The 22,858-nt window shown below is 42.3% G+C and overlaps 1 protein-coding gene across 3 annotated transcripts in view; it reads left to right on the forward strand.

Moving 5' to 3' along the window:
- Nucleotides 1-22,343, forward strand: part of ADK (adenosine kinase) — a 279,777-nt gene extending 257,434 nt beyond the window's left edge. For all 3 annotated transcript variants that reach the window (XM_083146206.1, XM_083146208.1, XM_083146207.1), the window contains exons 8-11: nucleotides 1,797-1,832; nucleotides 7,450-7,564; nucleotides 19,923-20,009; nucleotides 21,078-22,343. In XM_083146206.1, the coding sequence (XP_083002332.1) occupies nucleotides 1,797-1,832; nucleotides 7,450-7,564; nucleotides 19,923-20,009; nucleotides 21,078-21,202 (363 nt within the window). In that variant the 3' untranslated portion in view covers nucleotides 21,203-22,343. The remainder of the gene's footprint in view (nucleotides 1-1,796; nucleotides 1,833-7,449; nucleotides 7,565-19,922; nucleotides 20,010-21,077) is intronic.
- Nucleotides 22,344-22,858: the final 515 nt, after the last annotated feature.

Genomic DNA, 22,858 nt, shown 5'->3' on the forward strand with positions numbered 1-22,858 from the left:
CCCTGGAATAGGTAGCGCTGAATGGGTGTTTATCTGCTTCGTTAGTGAGTCAAGAAACAGCCAGACACCTTACCCCTCCCAGAAGGTGGCCCATATGGGGCTGAAACATGTTGGAAACATACACATTAATGAGATACTCTAGCACAGTGGTTCAAAACCTCAGTCCTCAAGTACCCCCCAACAGTTCACATTTTCTAGGTCACCCAGTAGGTGCACAGGTGCACTCATTACTCACTGACACATTTTAAATGATTCACAGATGGAGCAAATGATTTCACTTGTGATTCTGTGTGGAGATTTGAATAACCTGCACTGTTGGTGCTTGAGGACCAAGGTTAAAAACCACTGGTCCAGCAGATAGATCCCCAATCAGCGTTACCTATTTCAGAGGGCCGAGTTTGAAAACCTGTGCATTAGACCATGGTTAGCCAACCTCAGTCTTCGAGAGCTACCAACGGGTAATGTTTTCACATGTAAAATAGTTCCACCTGTAGATCTTTTGAAATATGTCAGTAATAGATACACCTGCTTGGTGGTCTGAAAAAAATTGAACTTTTGTGGCTTTCTTACATTGTGAATATGCTACTCAGTGCAACGTCTACCCCTGTACTAGACAGTGTAATTTATGGGATATTTTTGGACCTACATTTCAGATTTATTAATGACCACTCTAAATTATTTACTTTATCATATCATTAGACTGCAAAGAAAATGAAATATGCTTGTGTTTACAATAATATTTTAAAGTTTAGTACATTTTTAAATAAATGAAAGTTGATATTCAAGTTAGAGCAATATATGCTTTAGACACAGATATGTGCACACTACAGTAGTATAAAGGTAGTTCTCTAGTTTAAGGAAAGTGTTGAATATATGCATGCTCATATCATTTTAATCAGTTGAAGCTGCTCGTGTGTCCAATTTGCTCCGGTAGATGCAATTTCATGGTAAAAGTTGCATGAAAAAAGTCACACTGAGCTCACGTGTAGTGTATCATGACTTGTAGTGCCTTGAAGATAGATGACGCAAGGTTATGTAGCATGATATATTGTCTATGATCAAGAACTTATTGCTGCTTCGAATGTCCTGTTCACTTATCTACTAAACTCCCATCAGAAGGAACATATGAAATACACAACACACACACACACACACACACACACACACACACACACACACACAATCCTGTCTCCACACACAGGCAATTGCAAATCTATATCTGCAGCACAGCCAACATTGTGCCATAATAGCGGCGTTCATAGATATATTGGAGGTACACATGAGCTGATGGCTATATAAACCTTATATTGTGTACTATGTTCCTAGCCTTAGGCAACATATATTTTGTTATTGTACGTGCGCCGGGCATAGACCAACCCATATGCTGCCTGCAGGAACCACAGATATTGCAGTTGGTACTGTTTCCTGCAGCCGGACAGTGGGTTGATAATGGTGTATGCACATATATCGTTTGTGGAGAACTGTCATACACCTTTCACATCAGAAAATGCAGGGACTTACCAGGGAATTTGGCCCTGGGATCGTGCTGGGGCACTCCCGGGTTGGCCCCTTTCACACCAGCCTAGCTTCTCGAGTCGACCTGGGTTTATTGCTGGTGTGAATGGGACCATGGTCAAAAACTTCGGAAGCTAGGCTGTTGTGAAGGGGGCCAACCCGGGAGTGCCACGGCATGATCCAGGGACTGAATTCCCTGGTAACCTGGTCATCTCTCTAGACTGGTGACGTGTAAGCACAAGATCAAATCTATCCATTAATGTTTCTATTCTCCATTTCAGGAAGCTGCTACCTTTGCCAGGGAGCAAGGATTTGAGGTGAGTGAAACCAGCTATGCCTTCTCCATGTTCTTGCCATGAATGTTATGTGGCAACAGAGGTGTTAAAGAGATTTCCATGTTGCTATAGCTTATGACGGGATCCCACATTTTGGACAGTGATTGATGCACCATTGTGCTCACTGCAGTTGCCATGGCGAACCTTGGATTCGTCACAATCTAATGCCCTCCCACCTTCCTGACACTCACTCTGTTCTTCATTCTGTCTTACAGGGTGTCACCACCATAATAGACTGACTTGTTCACCCTTGCCTGTGTATTTCTCTTGTAAAACACCTAATTTATACAAATCTATACTATCCAGCCAGCAAAACTATGTGAAAACAAGATCATTGCAAATATGTCATGTTTCACATGTTACTATGGATGTATAATTTAAGTCAGTAGTGACATCAACCTAATTAAAAAAACAACAACAACATAGGAATAAAGGTTTACTTGGGTATGTACTGTTTTATGGGGGGGGGGGGGGGGGGGGGTCTTAGAATGCACACCCAATATACATGAGGTGCTATTATGCTGGGACTTGTAGTTCTGCAAAGAAGAATACATGGTGCAGATGCATACTCAATATTATTAATCAATAATAAAGGCTCTTGGTATATTAATTGGCCAAGAAATATTTGCCCACCAACCAGCTTCACGGTGGCCTCATTTCTAGTGGGTCCCTAATACTAAGTTTGAATCTTAGTTATGTACTGTTTTATAAAGACACCTGTTCACAATGAAGAGATTGAGGGGTAGATTTATTATGCTCGGTGAAGTGATAAAGTAACTGTTTTTTATCACCGGCCAATCAGCTCCTACTTGTCATTTTTCAAACCAAGCCTGTAACTTCACAGTTAGGAGCTGATTGGCTGGTGATGGAAACCAGACAAGTTATCACTTCACCGAGCTTAATAAATCTACCCCACAGATCTTTCATTACTACACATTAGACATATGATTTGATGCCTACATGAGATTGCACCTGCCTGTGCATGCATGTTTTAAAACTTTTAGTTTAATACGTTTAGTCTGCTTGATTGCACATATTGTAGCTACATTAGCTAAACAGAGTATACTGTACAATGGTGGCACTACAGGAAATGTAAAAGGTGGTAGTGTGGTGCCTTGTCCTGCAAAATTTGGTCTAAACAGAAACTGAATTGGCTTATGGAGTATTGTCAGTCAGGCAGCTTGATGAAAGTAGCTTTGGTTTCATCCCCATGCAATGAGATTGTAACTTATTATTCAGGAGTGTTTCCCTTCATTTTAGTTTGATCTTGCCAACTTTTGAAAACTAGTTTCAGGGAGATTATAGTTGGTGGTAGAATTTTGCAAAGCACCCCATTGAGGGGGCATGTCATGCTCCACCCAAAGGGCGTGGCTAGTTCCATATATGGAGACATTGGGCGGTATTCAATGAGGCTGATTCGCCAGGTTTTTATGGCGATTTTGTGCTGTAAGGCGAATTTCTGACTAAAACGGTGAATCACCCTATTCAATGACCAGATGGCGAATACATTTCAAGGTTTTTTTCGCCATGATTCATCGAGTAGCAATCGCTATCTTTTTATGGTAAAGTGGAAGGTGAACTTTTAAAATAAAGTGTTTTGTTTTTTACAATTGGTGTCAAAAAATCTGGAATTTTATTCTGAGGGGCATGCTATTTTTATTCATGTGCTATAAGCACATGAATATATATTTAATTTAAAAAAAATATATATATATATTTTTTTTTTACACAGACCAGCCAGCAGGGGGCCGGAGCCGAGCCGCTCATTAGATATTTATATATTCACTTCACCCGATCATTACATATGCATGATCGGGTGTAGTGAAGATACCCGGTCCCCTGCTGGCACCCCCGGGGGGCAGCCTGTGCTACCTGGCTCCCGGGGAGCCCACCTCCCCCCCACAAACGTTCTGGGGCAGGCAGGGAGACTTCCATCTCCCTGCCTGCCACCGTCCTTAGGCTCCCTGCGGCGTCCGCCGCAGGAGCTCAAATTCGCCGGTCAGGGGCAGCGAGCCCTTGATTAGTTGAATACCGGAGCCGGCGAGGCTCCGGAACGCCGCGAGCAGTGGCGAATGTGCAGCGAATCCTAAACAGGATTCGCTGCATGTCGTCAGTATTCACATTGAATACTGCCCTTTGTGAAAAGAGATTGTGAACGTGGCACCTAGAAGCGTGGGTGTGTAGTTTAAAATGACTTCTATCCAAATGTAGATGAGCCCCAAAGCAGTTAGTAAGAGCTACTATACTTGGTAAAGTGCTGGGAAATGGCGCTGATGATTCAATGTAAATTTATCTATCTCTCATTCCTTTTTCCCCAAAAAAATGTAACCGTGTAATGTGGGCTAGGTGAAATGAGGGAGATTGCTAGACTAATGAGGGAGAGAGGGAGATTGCTGCTATTTCAGGGAGTCTCCTGCAGAATGCAGGAGGGTAGGCAAATATGACTTGAACTGAGCTGCCAGACCCTTAGCTCAGTTGGACAGTGACCATAGACAGACATCATCCAGTCAGGTGTTTTAGTTGTTTTGGGTAGAAAATTAATGTGACCAGGGGCGTCATTAGGGGGGGAATGCGCACCTGGGTGTCGCCTTCGGTAGGGTGACATAAAACAGCTGCACTCACAACCCCACGTCTGCACCGCAGTACAAACATCCGTCCTGCAAATTGCAACCTAATAGAAGTGCTGGTGTAGTCAACCTAATTATATATAAATATAGTAGTATTTTAACGCTCTCATTTATTTCACTGGGACACGGCAGCCTTTTTTGTCTCCAATTGTGAATGGGACATTTTGGGATATACAGATTAATATTAAGCTATAATAGAAAACGGACAGTTCTCTGCACATGTAATTACTGTTAAGGATAGGTGTGGGCACGCACCCCCATCACCAGGGCTTGCATTCTCCCTGCTGCTGTCCTGCTGTTGCTGGCGCAGCTAGAAGCTCCATGCAGCCCCTCCCTCTTTTGACTGCGACAGAGGAGGCTGAAAAAGGGCGGGGCTACCTGCGGCAGATGGAGCCAAGCTACCCATGCAGGAGGAGATCCACAGAGGCAGAATTGGTGAGTATTACGTATTTGTCACTATGGGGGGGCATTATGTATTTGTCACTAAGGGGGGGCATTATGTATTTGTCACTAAGGGGGGGCATTATGTATTTGTCACTATGGGAGGCATTATGTATTTGTCACTATGGGAGGCATTATGTATTTGTCACTATGGGGGCACAACGTATTTGTCACTATGGGGGGCATTACGTATTTGTCACTATGGGGGCATTACGTATTTGGCACGATGGGGGCATTAGGTATTTGGCACGATGGGGGCATCACATAGATATATATGGAACTATGGAGGTAGTATATAAATATGGGGGGCAGTTCGTAAATGGCACTATGGGAGGCATTATGTATCTGGCACTATGGGTGGGAATTATGTACAGTATATTGCACTACGGGGACATTACATAAACTGCACTACTGGGGGTTTTACATAAATGGCACTATGGGTGGACACTATGGGGGGCATTATATAGCTAGACCATATCAATATTTAACACAGGCATTTATTCTGGGAACCGTCCATAGGAGAAAATGTTAAACATTAACATGGGATTCATATGGAGCCACGACTAGCCAATTAACCCTGGAGCTTACTGCTGATTGGCTAGGGGAGAACCCGGTGTCTGACATCACCGGTCAATCCTCCAGTTTGGGGGGAGGAGCCCCAAGTGTAAAAAAAAACACTTGGGGCTTCTCCAGTTTGGTTGTACAGGAGATGCTTTTAAAAAAGAGGACGCAATCTATGCCAGATAATATGGGGAGTATAACTTCCTTCCGCATGTACCCTAGTGGATTCTACTGAATTTCTAATTCCAGGACTGGTTCAATGAGTCCTTGGCTGGTTTTAGCTGTAGGGGGCTCCGCACGCCATTTTTTAAATTAATATTTTGCACTTAAAGCCTGCACGGATCTAACCGATCTGTGCAGGCTTCAAAACTCACTGCAAAAAGATGTTCTACTGATAATTCATATGTACTGGTAAATTCACATTCACCAGTGAGAATGATTGCGAATTTGCCGCTGATATAGAACATTAAATACGGCTGCTCAGCCGCATTTGGCTGATAGTAAATCATCTGATGCTGCGTTCCCGGCCGTATCACATTCGTACCCATCCAATCTTAGTAAATTTCCCCACGTGAACCCAAGTGATGCCTCTGAATGTGACATTCCAGCCATCTGTTCAGGATAGGCATGTTTTATGTACCAAATACATTGATATTGGGAAAAATTCTTGATGACCTTTTCATTTATCAACCTTTTGTTTGGGGTTACCTTTCGTCACTGTTGATTTTGTTAATTTTGACCTAGACCACCCCACATTGTGATTTGCAGCAAGAAAGGGTTAATGGTTCCTATTAGCAGATTCTTCCACAGCATTGGTGCAGTGGCTGATGTCAGCTAGACCATGGCTTTCCCTTTGCCTTTTTATCAACCTCTTTCTAGTTGTCATCTGATAAGTTGTGCTAACTCTTGGCTGTGTAAGGTTTCAGGCTGATAAGACAGGAGTGTTTTGTTTTATGTGCGGTGATGAAGCTGAGAGTGACACACACCTTAGGAAGTAGCTATAGTCCACTTTAAACTGTTTATTGGTTGTACTGGTAGCCACGTTCCTTTCATTAGTCTTTTTACTTCTACCAATCAATCGAGTAATTGAAGTCGTAGTGAAATCCTCGTTAACTGTTTCGATGAATCGTGAAATATCCTTGAATTTAGCAATAAAATGTATTTTCTGTGAAGGAAAATTTTGCTCATGTGTCCTGGACATTTTCCAAAATGTTTAGTCAAACAGACCAAAAAATTCAAATCTTTTCCTCTTTCAAACTAACTTCTGTTATACCCCTTTCACGCAAAAATGCTGGGTCTGAGCTGGGATTTACAGAGTTGTGATTCTGGTTGGTTTTCAAAAGCAAACTCCTCCTTTAATGGCCAAAACCATGTGCACTGCGGGTAGGGCAGATGTAACAGTTACATTTGGGGGAGTTTATTTTGTTTCTGTGCAGGGTAAATACTGGCTGCTTTATTTTTACACTGCAATATAGACTCCAGTATGAACACATCCCACCCAAATGTAACTCTCTCTGCACATGTTACATCAGCCCCATGTGCAGTGCAGCATGGTTTTGTCCATTAAAGAAGGAGTTTGCTTTTGCAAACCAACCAGAATCACCGCCAGAGTCCACCTGTGCTGCTAACCCTCCGCCACCATTATGACAAAGTTTGTGCCATTCCTCAGTGTGAAAGTGGTATTAAAAGGAGCATTCTTTTAACATACTTTGGATCGAGTTTCTCGGGAACAATTTTTCACACAGTGGTGTATCAAGCACAGACCCATGTTTTAACATGACCAGGTTCGTGGACCCATGACACACAACCCGCTCTTTCACACCAACGGGCTACCTATTTTTTTTTTTTTGTGACAGGTGTATTAGGGATTCAAAAGTTTTCTCCAGTATAACCTATAACCTGCCACAGTATTATAATCAAAGTTTAATGTGATTATTTGGTGATATTTTTCATGTGTTTTAATACCTTAGACTGAAGATATCAAGGAGATTGCCAAGAAGGCTCAGGCTTTACCAAAGGTCAACTCAAAAAGGCCAAGGGTGGTTGTGTTTACGCAGGGACATGAAGAAACAATCATGGCAACAGGTTTGTTATTTCAGTTATTATGCTGCTTTCCCACTGCCAAACCTGCTTTGACCCGGTTCTTTAAATGGGTCAAAGCAGGTTTAACCCCTTTCCCACTGCATGTAGTAAACGGTATATTACTGGTTAATTACCGTTTTGTACCTTTCACATTGAACCCCTTGTGAAAGCTACAAAACGGTAATTAACCAGTAATATACACACCCCCCCCCCCCCCCCTCCCCTGGTACCTGCCCTGTGCCCACCCTCCCCTGATACTTACCTGCGTGGGGGATCCGGGCAGCGGGGTTCACGCACTGCTGAGAAGACAGCGGGGTCCGGCATGGGCACAGTACTTTGTGTCCCTCTGCATGCTGGGCAGTGGGGACGCAGCGGGGTCCATCCCGCATGGGCACTGTGCTGTGCTGTGGGAGCTGGTGGTGCAGCAGAGTCCATTCAGCGTCGGGGCAGTCCCTGCAGCTGATGGGAACTAATAGTTCCCACTATGCGCATGTCTACTGAGCGCCGTGCATATCAATGGGCCGCTCATTACATATGCGCATATGTAATGAGCGGCTCATTGATATGCACGGCGCTCAGTAGACATGCGCATAGTGGGAACTATTAGTTCCCATCAGCTGCAGGGACTGCCCCGACGCTGAATGGACCCCAAATGGACCCTGCTGCACCACCAGCCCCCACTGCACAGTGCCCATGCGGGATGGACCCCGCTGCGTCCCCACTGCCCAGCATGCAGAGGGACACAAAGTACTGTGCCCATGCCGGACCCCGCTGCCTCCTCAGCAGTGCGTGAACCCCGCTGCCCAGATCCCCCACGCAGGTAAGTATCAGGTGAGGGTGGGCACAGGGCAGGTACCAGGGGAGGGGGAAGTAGTGTGGGATTTTATATACCGTTTAAGAGGCATTCCCAATGCCTAAAAAAGGTATTTAAACGTGTAGGACTCTGCTTTTTAAACGGGTTGAAATACCGGTTAACTTTAACCGGTAAATCAACTCTGGCGCTTTCCCACTGCAGCTTTCAACAGAAAGGGGCATTTGATGCCTCATCACAAATGTGGTTATATTGTTGTTTTTTTATAAGTTTTTTATGGTTTCTTTATATTGTTTTAATTGTTTTATTGATTTTTTAATTACTGATCCAGATCTTGTTTAGTTTCACGGCGGCAGCATGGCCGCCCACTACTTCCGGGTTCGGCGCTCGGAAAACTATCTAAAATAAAGTCCATGCCAACGTGAATTGGTTCATACCCCCACTATCCACGTTGGCATGGAGTTGATTTTAGATGGCGTAGCGAGCCACCGAGCCCGTAGCGTGGGCGAGCGAAGCGAGCCCCATAAGGGGACACAGACGCTGCTGCCGTGAAACTTAACAAGTACCACTGATCCTTCTTGTAGAGCATACACGTGGTGAGATATGCACTATTTTTCTATTTGATTTAATTGAATAGAAAATCGAATGGGCATCAAATGTTTTTTTTTTTTTTTTGCTATCGATGCAGATTTGATCCGAATGCGCGCTCTCATATAGTGTAAATTGAATAGTAAAATAGTCTTGGCAGCCAGGACTACTGTATATAGTGGAAATCTAATAGTAGAAAGTGCAAATATAATGTGTTCACTGCAGCATTCGATTCAATGTCCATCTCCTGCTTGAAGCCAGTTTTGATTTAATAGCAAATCGAATGGAAAATCTAATAGAAAATAGTGGAAATTGAAAAGGAGTAGAAAAAACCTCAGAGCAGGTCGAATAGTCCATATCTAATCAAATTGAAAACCGAATTGAACAGTGTGTACGCACGATTAACCCCTTGAGTGGTGGGTTTTGCTGGGGCAGGACAAACCTACCAGGGCAGGTTTGTCCTGCCCCAGCAAAACCCACCACAGAATCTAGGAAGCCGCCGCTCCCTCCCTCCTCACCTCTGCTCTGGCATTAGTACGCCGGAGCTCCCCTGCCGCCTGTCAGTCACCACACAGGCGGCAGGCTCGGGGATGTTTCACGGCGGCTTGGGAGGACTCAGGTGCCTGAACTCTCCAGAGTCCTCTCGAGCCACGCCGACCATCCCCGAGCCTACGTCACAGTGAATGGCGGCTGGTGAGCTCCAGGTATGATCGCCGGAGCGAGGGGGGTGGAGGCGACAGGAGCGGGTGACGGGGGGGGCCCCTAAAGGTAGTGCGCCAGTGGTGCTCCTAATGTAAAGTGGTTTGCATGGAAATTTTCAGGGATAGCCCGCTGCGGCAGCGCAGCTGAGCCCAAGAAATTTCCGGGCATACCACTCAAACGGTTATGGGGATATCCAATTAGATGCAGTTATATACTGAGGCTAATGGATTCAATGGGATTATTATAGGATTTGGCTAAATAAAATCACAGATTTAAAAGCCCCACTGTTTTGTAGCTGAATATTTTCAAGATTAATTTTTACCGCCTTAGTTGCTGAAAACTGACAAAAAAAAAAAGCCCCACAACTAATTTGGGTGTTAATATACATAAAAAAATGGATACTTGTATACCAATTTCTTCAGCAGTTTTATGTAAGCAAGTGGTCACTCGCTAGGTTCTCAAAATAAGACCACAATGATATGGGCTAGGCACCATGCTTCTAAAATGTCAACAAAGTTTCTTCACAGATTTTTTTTATTTTTTTTAATGCCATGTCAATACTAGTTTTTTTTATTTTATTTTATTTTTTATAATCAATGACCTATATCAAATATATAAAATAATAAACATCAATTTAAACCTGAACACAGTTGCCTTTAGAATAGCGACTGATATTGCATGCTCATCAGAGAAAGTCCTGCTTGATGGCACTGCACGAATCCCATCATAGTACTGAATATTATGTATAAATGCAAATCCAGAACTTACACAAGTGAATCACGGTTTGATTGTCTGGCATTTGTGTATGCAGGAAACCCCTAGTATGGTCTAGCAGGTGACAGACCACAGTCTAGTTTCAATAAATTAATGCTGGGTAAACGCCAGAATGATTTGGCCTCAATTCCCCCAATTTCTATAAATCTCAACCGATTTACGAAAATCTTACAGTCCTTATTATGCCTTCAGGGCATGTAAAGGTACACACAAAAAATAAAAAATAAATCAATGTCTTTAAAAAGGAGCCTAATATTTTGTCTGTTATAAGAGTGCACGTACCGGCACTAGGGATTTGTTGGTAGCCTGAGAAGACCTTTCCAAGTCAATGGCTGTCTTTAGGTCTGCCCTTCGCTCTTTCACAAAGCACACACTTGCGTTTCATTTTTTATGATCTCCGGGCTAAACACCATAGATTGATCTTTAAGTACCCATGACTGTTTATCAAAAGGGATTGATTTATTGAGGTTAATTAAATTTTTACAATCAAGTATCCTCCATAATACAAGGGTTGGCTGCTGTGCCTCAAGCCTCTGCTCCATTTCTCAGCGATCCTTTACACTCTCCCGTAATAATGGAATGAAATCTTTCTTACAGAATCTCACTTTGCCACATTGCTTGTAATGCTTTCAGCCACACCTCCTCTTAGCTAGGGCTCCTGTATTAGAGCTGTGTTTCCAGTAAATTCCCCTCCTCCAACATGATGGAATTTGCAAGTGCTGCTTTTCCTTTGAATTCTGCCTTCCAACAATGTAATGTTTCGCATATTCTGTCGTTAAGGATAAGCTTTTTTTTTTTTATTCCATTAAATTTCTCTGCGTTCTTTCCATCGCTTTTGAGGTGATTATAGAGAGGCTAAAAAAAGAAAGGGTGTAAGTACCAAATAGTAAATTTCTTAAATATTACGCTTCATTATTTTGGGTAGATAGATCCGCCTGTGAGAGACTGATTTACAAAATACCACCGCGACCGGTGACCTATTACGATAAGAAAGTTAAGTGGCTGATAACTGTTTGTCAACAGGAAAACCGGCTTCCTTGCATGCCTACAAGTTTCCCATCTATGCCACGAACATTAAAAATAGAACCACGTAGCGGCAATGATCCCGCTGGGGAAAAGTTTGCTCCACCTAATTTGAAATAACTTGCTTGCTCCTTTGGTAATTAATTGCTAGAGACTGGGATCCTTTTCAGGACCGGATAATTAGGACCTTAATTGCAACAGTAAACGTCTGCCTGGGATTCCCCCTGCTTATAATTACAAGTATGTTATTGGTGTAAGCCGTGTCAGGTTAATTTGAAGTTTATCAGTCGTTCCCTTAGTGGAAGAGAATGATTGAATCAAATGAATATGTATGTTGACTATTTGAGGGACAATTCCAATCTGACTGCTAGACACAGTGACAGGCCGACACGAGGTAATTCATCTCTCACAGGGGGTAACCAGTAGTAGAGAGCTTAATGCGGGGTGTCATTTTCATTATTTTGCTAACTTGTAAGTATCCGCTTCCCCTCCAGTGTGCACTCTCCTTGTCGTGTCTGTGTAATTACACACGTGAGGCCACTGATCACTCTCCCTCGTTCTGCTCTTAGCCAGACATACCTCCCATTCTCTGGTTTCTAACATACTCCAAATAGCATAGGGAATTACCAGCTGCTTGCAAGTCTGTATTAAGTCACATCAGGTTAAAAAAAAAAAAAGTAAAAGTTTGTGTTTCCCAATTTATGGTACCGCACCTTGTGAATGGGCGGTACATTGTTTCTGTTCTGGCCCCAATTGTTGTACAGTAATTGTAATACCGTTTACATTTTTTATAATTATTTGTTAATAGTTCTGTAGTATGCTGACATGATAGTGGAGTAACCGTATCTGCTTTAGAACTTTAAACATGTGTTGGGTTTAAATGTTGCTGACACCCTTCTGCTGGTCAGATATCCTGAATGTCTGTAACCGAACTACATCTCCCTACCACATGCAAACACCGGGGTTAGCATTGTTCTTCCAGTTCATATTTTTATCTTCTAGTATGTGTATACCTGATAGAGACTCATACAAATAGTGAGAACACACAAACTCCAAATGTAGGGTCTTTGTGGAATCAAACCCAAGCCCTCAGGGATGTAAGGCAGCAAAACCATAACAAATGCACCAATATTAATTCTATATTTCAGTCACATACCGCACCAATTAACCTGGGAGGAAACCCAGAGAGAACATAGAATCTCCACACATATAAAAGAGCCCTGCTTGAAGTTGAACCTTAGGACTCTACCTAAAAGCTATTCATTTTGCATGGTTCACCCTTGAGAAACTCAATATAGAGTTAATATTAAGTATCCTATTTTGGAACGATTGCTTTCCTCTGCCCAGTTGCTGTATTCTATTTTTTTGGTTAGCTCAAATATCATTTTTTTTTTCGGAGGAACCCTGAGCAGGCCCCCCACATAATCACGTCTGTGTTACAGATGCTCTTGTAAGAAGTATTGTTGCTTGATTGAGTCAGGATGCTCTGGGAGGTTCTCATAACCCTGCTTTGTCTGGGCTGTGCAGACTCTATTGACATGATAATGAATAGAGCAGTGCCTGTAACGAGTGGGGCTGTACTGGCACCTCTCCGTTCCCCCATCTTCCATTGCCCTGAAATTCAGCATGAACAGACAGGCCAGCTGCTTCCAAGAATTCCCAGTTGGTTGCCTTGGAGAATAAGACAGCAGAGAGGAGAGGCCTCTGCTGCCATACACAAGAGTGTATAGATAGCGTATTTACCTGAACAACAGACACATCCTGTTCCAGAAGGCTGAGAGAATGTAGTATGCAGTCATTGCTACTCTGTATGAGAAGCAGAGCTCCCAGTACTCGTACAGCTGTAGTGCCAATATAGTTTCTGAGACACTAACTGTGTGTGTGATATATATATATATACAGGTCGAGTATCCCGTATCCGAATATCCGTTATCCAAACTATTCCGAAATACGGACTTTCCAGAAAGTGAAATTTGTTTTTTTTTTTGCTAAAAACTCACTGGGGACATTTGTAACAGCATCACTGGGGACATGATATGTAACTGGCACTATATATGTGCAAGACAATGATTGCTTGGCATTCAAATTCAGTGCTGAGATAGTACACAAATTTTGTTTCACGTTTTGAAACCTTGTTTTTTGAACAATTAAAATATATTTGTGTGTATTTTATGTGGTAATAAAATATATCTGTGTGTATATTATGTGTTTATACAGCATAAATGCAAGATACTTCAAAATACATCATTGAAATATTAAAATATTCCGAAATACGGAATAATCCGTTATCCAAAATTCTCCTGGTCCCGAGCATTTTGGATACGGGATACTCAACCTGTGTGTGTATATATATATATATATATATATATATGTATATATATATATATATATGTATATATATATATATATATATATATATATGTATATATATGTATATATATATATATATATATCTAAAAAATACAGAGAACAAAGGGGCGCTCCATAGTGCATGTAAATGATGTTTTTAATAGAGCATACACACTCCAACAACGATAAAAGCAGTTGCTCGTACCATATAAAAAACTGCTGTGGGCTGGTTACCACAAGATGTTAAACAAATACTCCAGGCACACAGCTCCTGATGATATGCTCACCACCACCAGAGGGAGGGATTCCGCATACGCTGGCTTGCGCTGCCGGGACTCCTGACCACTTGTCGGGGACGCAAACACCAGGCTGGAGACAGGGTATGGCAAGACGCGGGTACCCGCGTCTTGCCATACCCTGTCTCCAGCCAGCGTATGCGGAATCCCTCCCTCTGGTGGTGGTGAGCATATCATCAGGAGCTGTGTGCCTGGAGTATTTGTTTAACATCTTGTGGTAAACAGCCCACAGCAGTTTTTTATATGGTACGAGCAACTGCTTTTATCGTTGTTGGAGTGTGTTTGCTCTATTAAAAACATCATTTACATGCACTATGGAGCGCCCCTTTGTTCTCTGTATTTTTTAGATATCCATTCATCCTGACCCTGGATGCCACATTTATTCAAAGGGAGCTGCAGCTCTAATTGTGGACTTTGGTGACTGTTTATTTGGAATTCCTATTAAGGATTTATTTGCTGGACCAAATTTGGACATTTTATACTGAGCGCAGCTCACAAGTACTTTTTTCCATAGATATAGATATATCTATAGATATATATATCTCTCTCTATATATATATATATATATATATATATATATATATATATATATATATCTATCTATATATATATATATATATAATCAGACGTAACGTTAGAACCACTGACCGGTGAATTAACATTAATGATCTCATTACAAACAATGGCACCTACCAGGGGGTGGGGTAGATCAAGCAGCCAGTGATTAGAAGCCGGAAAAATGGGCAAGAGTATGGACTAAATCCTAATTATGATGACTAGGTCCAAGCTTTCCAAATATGGCAGGTGGTATGGGTTGTTCGTAGTAATCCGTGGTTAGTATCTACCAAAGCCACCCAAGGAAGGACAACTGGTGAACAGTCACCCGGGCCACCTCAGTCCAAGGTAGGACAACTGGTGAACAGTCAACATTGATAATTACAGAGAAGATATACTGTAGCACAAATGAAAAATTTTGTGTTGGCTATGACTGCCCCAGGCACATCTTGCTGCATAGCCGCAGAACGGCCAGTGCCCAAGCTCTTCTACAATAGGCATGTGGAAGCCGGAACGGACTCCAACATGGAGCAATGGAAGAAGGTGGCCTGCTCTGATCAATCACTTTATTTTTATTTATTTTTACATCATGTGGATGGCCAGGTGCTTGTTTATTGAGAAGAGAGATGGAACCAGGATGCAAATTGGGATGGAGGCTGTGGGTAAGGTTTTGCTTGTAGGTCTTTGTATTCATGGGACTGTTACTTTAACCAGAACTCTTTTAACAGCACTGTATGCCCTGGGCAAAGCAATTAACTGGGACCCCTTTCCCACCCATATATAATTAATAAGAAAATATATGTAACTTACCCCTACTCTGGTTCCCCAGTGTCTCTCCACATGCCTCTATGTGGTGAATACCTGTCAGCGCACTGATGTTTGGATCTATTCTCCATTCTACTCGCTGTCTGGCTGCAGGCTGGAAGGCAGGTGGAGAATGCTGGAGAGAAGGAGGGTGGGGCACAAAGTGTCCCTTGAGGGCACCAATAAATGGGTGACTCTGCTAGAGCAGCGGTTTCGTAAGTAAGGGTGTCAAGCCCAAAATATAGAAAGAAAAGGGGGTGTGAAACCGCGCTTTTACCAGTTAATGTGCAGCAGGTGAAAAATAAAAATACATTTATTATAAAAATACACTTATAAAATTCATTTATAAAAACATATATAATTATATGTGGTAGGCTGGTACTGATTGCTAATAATATGGAGCCGTGATAGTCACCCAGATTTTCTCGTGTTTGAGAGTCCCAGTGTCCGTTCCTATGGATGTCTCCTGAGTGTCCCAATAAATGTGCCGATAGGACTGTTGATAATAGGTTCTCCTCCGGCCTAGGGAGCCCCTGTTGGTATCAGGCTCGACCTAGTGGGTAATTTTCCGGCCCAGGGAGCCCCTGCTGGAATAGGGCTCGACCTGGTTGAGAGGTGCAGTGACCTGATAAATGCGGCTGCTGGGGTGTTAATTCAGGAGAGCTGGTCCGGTCACAAGTAGATGTCTGGGTTCCACTGTGGGTGTCAGGGCTCCACCACACCGACGCGTTTCGCTCCTTAGGGCTTTTTCAAGGTGATATTTGAATATACCTGGTACCAGTGTTTATATACCCCAGATATCAGGGGAATGGATTACACCTGTTGCACATGAGTTACACTTTATTCAGGGGAATCTAAAAAATAGTAATCGGTTCATATATTCTGGAATAGGAGACAGAGCTGTATCCTGTACTCATACTTAAATCAAAAAACGAGTGCTTTAAACCTTTAAAAAACGTATTTGTTATTCAATTCATCAGGATGTTAGTAGTCCGTTTCCGGACATCCGGTGACGTCATATCCGTTTTTTGTGAGCCGCACATGCGTTCCATTCAGCCCTGTATTAAGATGCTATGCATCAGTTCTTTATGCCCTTCTCAAAAATGGCCGAATCCGTACTTCCGGTTTCCGGAAGACGGCATTTTCACATGATATTCAGTGCACTGAATCTACAAAGAGGGTGTAGCGCTCTAAGGCGTCCCTCAGGTGAAGCCCTTATGGGTTCCTATTCTTTACACAGTGCTTATGTGGAGATTCTTTTAATAGTATTTGCGGCTGGATGGTGCGCATGCGCGGCTCAGTCAGTGGCTGGGGAGCATTCATAACATTTGTATATCTACATATTAGTAATATTTAGACATTTTATTCATTTAGATAAGTAAGTAAGAAATGAATACAGAAATAGGTACAGAGGCATGTTAATATATGTATTCATATAGGCAGATATAGCAGATATAGTATATTGTTATATACAAAAAAAATGAAATTAATAATAAAAATATTATTAATAATAAAAATATTAATAATAATAAAAAAATAAAAAAAAATTTTATCTCAAACACGAGAAAATCTGGGTGACTATCACGGCTCCATATTATTAGCAATCAGTACCAGCCTACCACATATAATTATATATGTTTTTATAAATAAATTTTATAAGTGTATTTTTATAATAAATGTATTTTTATTTTTCACCTGCTGCACATTAACTGGTAAAAGCGCGGTTTCACACCCCCTTTTCTTTCTAGGTGGAGAATGCTGCCTAGCCACTCGATTTGGGTGTAATTTACAATCAAAGCATCAAACCAGCATTTTCTTCCTGACCGCCAAAAAACTCTAGCTTGCCCCTGCTCCTATGCCCCTAGAATCATGGGGCTGTGTACATCCACTGATTGCACACTCGGTCATCAGCAGATGGGTGTCTCCAATGGCAGACATAATGTACTTCACGTGGATCAGTTTTTTCCATACATACCTTGAGCCCTCCTTTAGCTCACCTCCCACATTATAACCTTTGTAGTGCGCATAACATAGCTGCCTCATCTGGTATGTTGTGAATCAGATGAACTGTGCATGGGCTTGATCAATTTATTGGGAACCTAGTGTTAGGATGCTGCAGCCCCCCACATTTTGTGTCACCTCTTCTAAGGCTAACCTAATCCACCCAGGGTAATCCTGAGTGTGCCCATGATGGCTGCCTCACCTGGTACATTGTTAGGGTGGAATATATGACCTGTGAAAGGTACTACTCAACATGCATACACCAATCCTGCATTATGCTTATTTTGCTCTCTACATTTTTTTTTTTTTTTTTTATACCTGCATGGCTTGTCTTTTGCTATATTAATAACATTGATGTTATTATGGCGATGGCCTCTTTCATCAGTGTAATGAGCTTTGCAAAATTTGTTCATGACAAAGTATTCAAGGTGACCTCTAAATTCTTAAGTTCTCAATACAACTGAGCATATGTGGGAAATACTGGAGAAGCAAATCCAAGCCACAGAGGCTCTACCTCGCAGCTTACAGGACTTAAAGAATCTGCTGCTGACGTCTTGGTGCCAGGTATCACAGGACACCTTCAGAGATCTTGTGTAGTCAGTCTTGATAGAGGAGGAGGCCTGTGTGCAGTCTTGTTCTGGTCCCCCTCCTCTGTAGCCGGTAATGTTCTGGTCTCTGGGCACTAGTAGGGTCACAGAGACCCCAGCTCTTTAACAGAGTCTAGTGCACAGGTTGTTTACATAATTTCTCGGTGGCCATTTTTCTAATTTTCTGTTTAAACCTATTGAGGTGTTGTAGATGTGATTTTTTTTTCAGTATAAAAATGAACTTGGAAAAAACAGGCAGAAGAGTATTGTACACTTAGGATAAGCATTTATTTACACAATTTGTTGGATCATAAAAACAAAAAAACTAGAAAATCAAAATGTGGATTCACACTTGAGAAAACAATTAACTTCTGTTACATGTTTATTTTAATGTTACAATAAAGGTTTAGTGATTTGAGGAGATGTAACTTTTCCAAGCCCCATGTACTGCAGCCAGTCTACACTTCCTCTTCCTGTTGGCTCTGCTGGGGTGGAGAAAGGACGCTCCAGCAGCCTGACAGGAGAAGGAAAGCTGCTGGGTGGGACTTGTAGGGACGGTGAGGGCAGCAAACTTCTTAAAGAGGTGGGAGAGGCAATAACATTACTGTGTGGTGGGGTGGCTGCACTTCTATGAACCTGTGTGTGGGTGGAGATGTAGGGAAATAGGTTAGAAAAGGGAGTACACAGAACTAAACGTGACTTGCAGTGATGGTGAGATCTTGTGCATGCCTAGAGAAGCCGGGTGGTAGCAGAGAGTGCAGCTGCCTAGTGCCGATGCACTGCCTGGGTGCTCCAGTGGAGATCACTGGAGGGGTAATTTTACTCTGCCGCTCAGGCAGACAAGATGTTAATAAATCTTGTTGGTATACATTCCTGTTTCACCTCGGTAATATAGCAAAGCATTATGTGCTGCAGCATCACAATCTGTTCTATAATATAACTCACCCCCCTTCATATGTCTGCCTGTAGCCAACTCACAGTTGTCATAAACTGCCTCTCAATGCACCCCCCCCCCCCCCCCCCTGCTACTGCACCACGATCTCCCCATATCCCCCTCTCCTACTTTTTGCCTCTCCCAGCCAATTACTGCCTCTTTCCATCACCATCTCCCTGTCACAAACTGCCTTTCCAGTCACCGGTGAGATTACCTTGCTATTCGACTTAAGATTTGAGTGCTATGCAATCTTTGCTATCTCTGTACTTTTTACATACAATTCATACAATCCACTTTCAATTTGCACTATATAGTCATTGCTGCCCTGTCTATCTGGGTTTCGGTTTGTCCTTTCAGGGGAGCGCGCATCGGGATCGCAAGGTAAAAAACCTTTGCGATCTGCATACGATTTTGACTATGTAGTCAAAATCTAATGTCAAATCTCAGTGTGTACACAGCATAACTCTCTCTCCCAATCATCTCCCTGTCACCCTTTGCCTTTCCCTGTCATCCTCTGTTGGCCATTGCCTCCCCTGGCATCACACTTTTTTTTTCCCCCTGTTAACCATTCCCTGGAGGCACCCACAGTCTTTTGCGGTCATAGACTCCTGTCACCCTCTCCCTGGCTCGTGCGGTCGCTTGCGAAGACACTAGGTTTGATGTGCAGCACATCATGAATGTTAATGAAAGCCAGAACCGCAATCATTCTATCCTTCATTAACATTGCTCAATTTGTACCCGGTTCCGATATGTCGGATTGACGTATTGGCTGGTTACACATCGCTTCAGTGTGAACCCAGCTTCAATCAGTCCTGTTTGCCTATATTGCTTAATCATTTATGTTCTACAATTCACATTGCTTGTAGTAGTAGTAGTAGTCATGATTTTGACAAATTTAATTTAACTCTTGAAGTTAACAAATCTTTTCTCTCCCCAGCGGAAGAGGTTGTGTCCTTCCCAGTGATAGAAATTGACCAGACTAAAATAGTAGACACAAATGGAGCCGGAGATGCTTTTGTTGGTGGTAAGTAATGCGATCCTGCATAGTTTAAAGCATGTGGCTTTCTTTTTCTTCTGGTCTTATACAAATATTAAGATGTTAGTATATAAAAGTATTGTCCTAAAACTGGCTTACTTCATCGGAGGCGAGTCTGTTTGCAGAGCTCACAGTTTAGTAGCGTTCCACTGTTTGTTGTCCTTTCCCCATAATTGCCATCTCCCAGCTGATCCCTTCAGCTTCTATAATCCTTGTACAATACAGGGGCTTGGAGAATTGCCATGATCAGTATACATACATACATACATCAACCTGTTATTAAGCTTTTTATTTTTATTTTTTTGGCCATAGTGATACTTTACCATTACCTTATGGAAGCTTTTCCCCAGAAAACACATCGGCCCTATCCCCTGCCAGTGTACAGACCCTCCATTCAAAGCTTTATTACACTATATGCAGCAAGAACCAATGCTTAACTGGGAATCTCCTGTGTGGACAAGGCTGTTATGGCATGAGCCTATTCAGCCTAGCACTAATAGGCAAACTACAGTAAGCCATGACTCATAAATACTTTTCTCTTTTGTGGTTCTCTCTGTTTGTTTGTTGTCAGGCACAAATGTTTGTTGTGTAATATCAGCCTGTTGTAATGTTAGCTTTGCTGTGCTGTTGGCAGTGTAATTGGAGGAGCGAAAGGCAGATCAGTAATCAGGCTTCCCCATCAGGTACTTTCCACATGCCAATATGCTGCAGCAGTTTCAAAATAGAAATACATGTATAAAAAAGTCCCACGTTTTCCTCATACTAATTGTTATCTATCTTACAACTGAGCCATAGAAAGAGTTATTTGCTAAATATAAACAGCTGAAAAGAAGCGTAGGGAGCTAGAGCTCAGTATTTCAACGTCATCCATGAAAGAATACTTTGTTGCTTTCAGTCGGCAATAGTTGCTGAAGAATGCTGGAGGTGAGCTGGGCTATGTTACTGTATAGGTGAAAGGTGCGAGCTAGGTTGGGGGTGGTTTGGGGAGTATAGAGCCACCACTGGGGTGCTTGTATTCACTAATCCTTGGTTTTATTTCCCATTTTTCCTGTTCAGGTTTCCTTTCTCAGTTGGTTTCTGAGCAACCCTTGGAGGAGTGTATCCGAGCTGGTCATTATTCTGCCAATGTGGTTATCAGGCGGTCTGGCTGCACTTTACCAGAGAAACCAGAGTTCAAATAATGAAAGGGAGAAGCCCTGGGAAAACATACATATATTTCATGCCCCTACTTTTTCCTTCACCTCTTCACAGGCACGTTAAAGGAACTAGTACTTTCTGCTCCTGTCACCTCCAAAAATGTTTTATGTACCCTCCCCGCTCATCTGTCTACCTCTGCTCCTGTGATACTTATTTGGGTATTTGGGGAGGGCAACTTAACTTCCAATAATAAAGGTGTTGTGATATTGGTATTAAGGCAATATGCCAACATTGCCTTTTTTCCTGTGATACTGCTGCTGTTCCATTCACAATTAGGAAATGTCGGTTCCAGTCTGGGGAGAGTATAAGGCATATACTCCTACTGTATTCATTTCTCTCTCAGTAGCCCACTTTATAAAGTTTCCAATACAATTGTGCCCTCAAACCAGAACCTGATCCTGTTTTCTATGATGTACTCCTGTATCTCCATGAGCACATCCGTGTGGAATTAAGGCACACACTGTGGGTAAGCCATCACTTACTGGTAACCAAACTCCTGTAAACCCCTTTTTTATATATATATACGGGAATGAACAGGTAATCCATACGCACACTCATCCCTACAGCAAAAAGCACAGCACTCCTATCACCACCTTTTCTGTACATGTCCATCGTTCTCAGTCCCTGCTGCTGTGTTAGTCCTTACTGGTGATCTTAACATACAGTGGAGCAGAAGCCTGTAGTAACAATATTTGTAATCTCAATGAGCAGACATATTTGCCCATCATCCGTGCCCTCATTCGCCCCTGTGTAAACAGTAAATGGGTTGTTGTTGTTTTTTTGTTTTTTTTTGCTTTATTTAAGAAAGTGTAAAAACTGTCAATCAGGTACAGAAGTATTCATGCAGGATTGGCTCGGTATATGAAACATGTTATGCCAAATTGTATTTTGAACCCAGACATGGCCAACGTGCTGCTGCTGAAACATCGTTGGGAATCTGGCTGCTGGGTCTCTCTTGCAGTGGTTGGGTAACGCACAGTTTAGTAAGCGTTTTAAAGAAAGCTTTTGTCTCTCTCTCTCTCTCTCTCTCTCTCCCTCCCCTTTTTATTAGAATGTGGCAGCTGGCACATTCTTACAAGGTGTAATTTGATACTGAAGAATAAAATAAAATCGACTTGTATGATTCCTCTTGGTTCTTTTTTTTCTACACAGCACAAGTTACTTAGAAGAGTATTCTGTGACTTGTATTGGTTTTCCTACAATTCTGGAAAACTGTCAAGGATTAAATACCTATTACCCGCTATTATTCGCAATGACTCTTTGATCTCATATTTAGGTATAATTTAATCACAATTTCACCCTTGATCTGAAGTCACAGTAAAGTTAGTTATTGCATCAATGATCGTTTTAGATAAACTGCTATGAATACACATTATATAACACAAAGGGCAGATTTTCCATGGCTTTACGAAGATTATGGGCCTGATTCTAAGGTTGGGAGTAAAAGCAAAAAAGAGCAAGTAAAAGAGCAATTGCTGCAAATAAATGTATTCTTTTTGCATGCAAGGTAAATGCTGGCTAGTTTTTCATGCAGCCCAGAAATACTAGACAGCCTTGTACAGCCCAGGTACACATCAGGACAATGTTTGTGTTTCCATGCGACGGGATGGCTAATGTAACAATATATTGCACGCCCATAA

Source organism: Crinia signifera, chromosome 6 (genome assembly GCF_055691185.1).
Source record: "Crinia signifera chromosome 6, ASM5569118v1, whole genome shotgun sequence".
Taxonomy (NCBI): domain Eukaryota; kingdom Metazoa; phylum Chordata; class Amphibia; order Anura; family Myobatrachidae; genus Crinia; species Crinia signifera.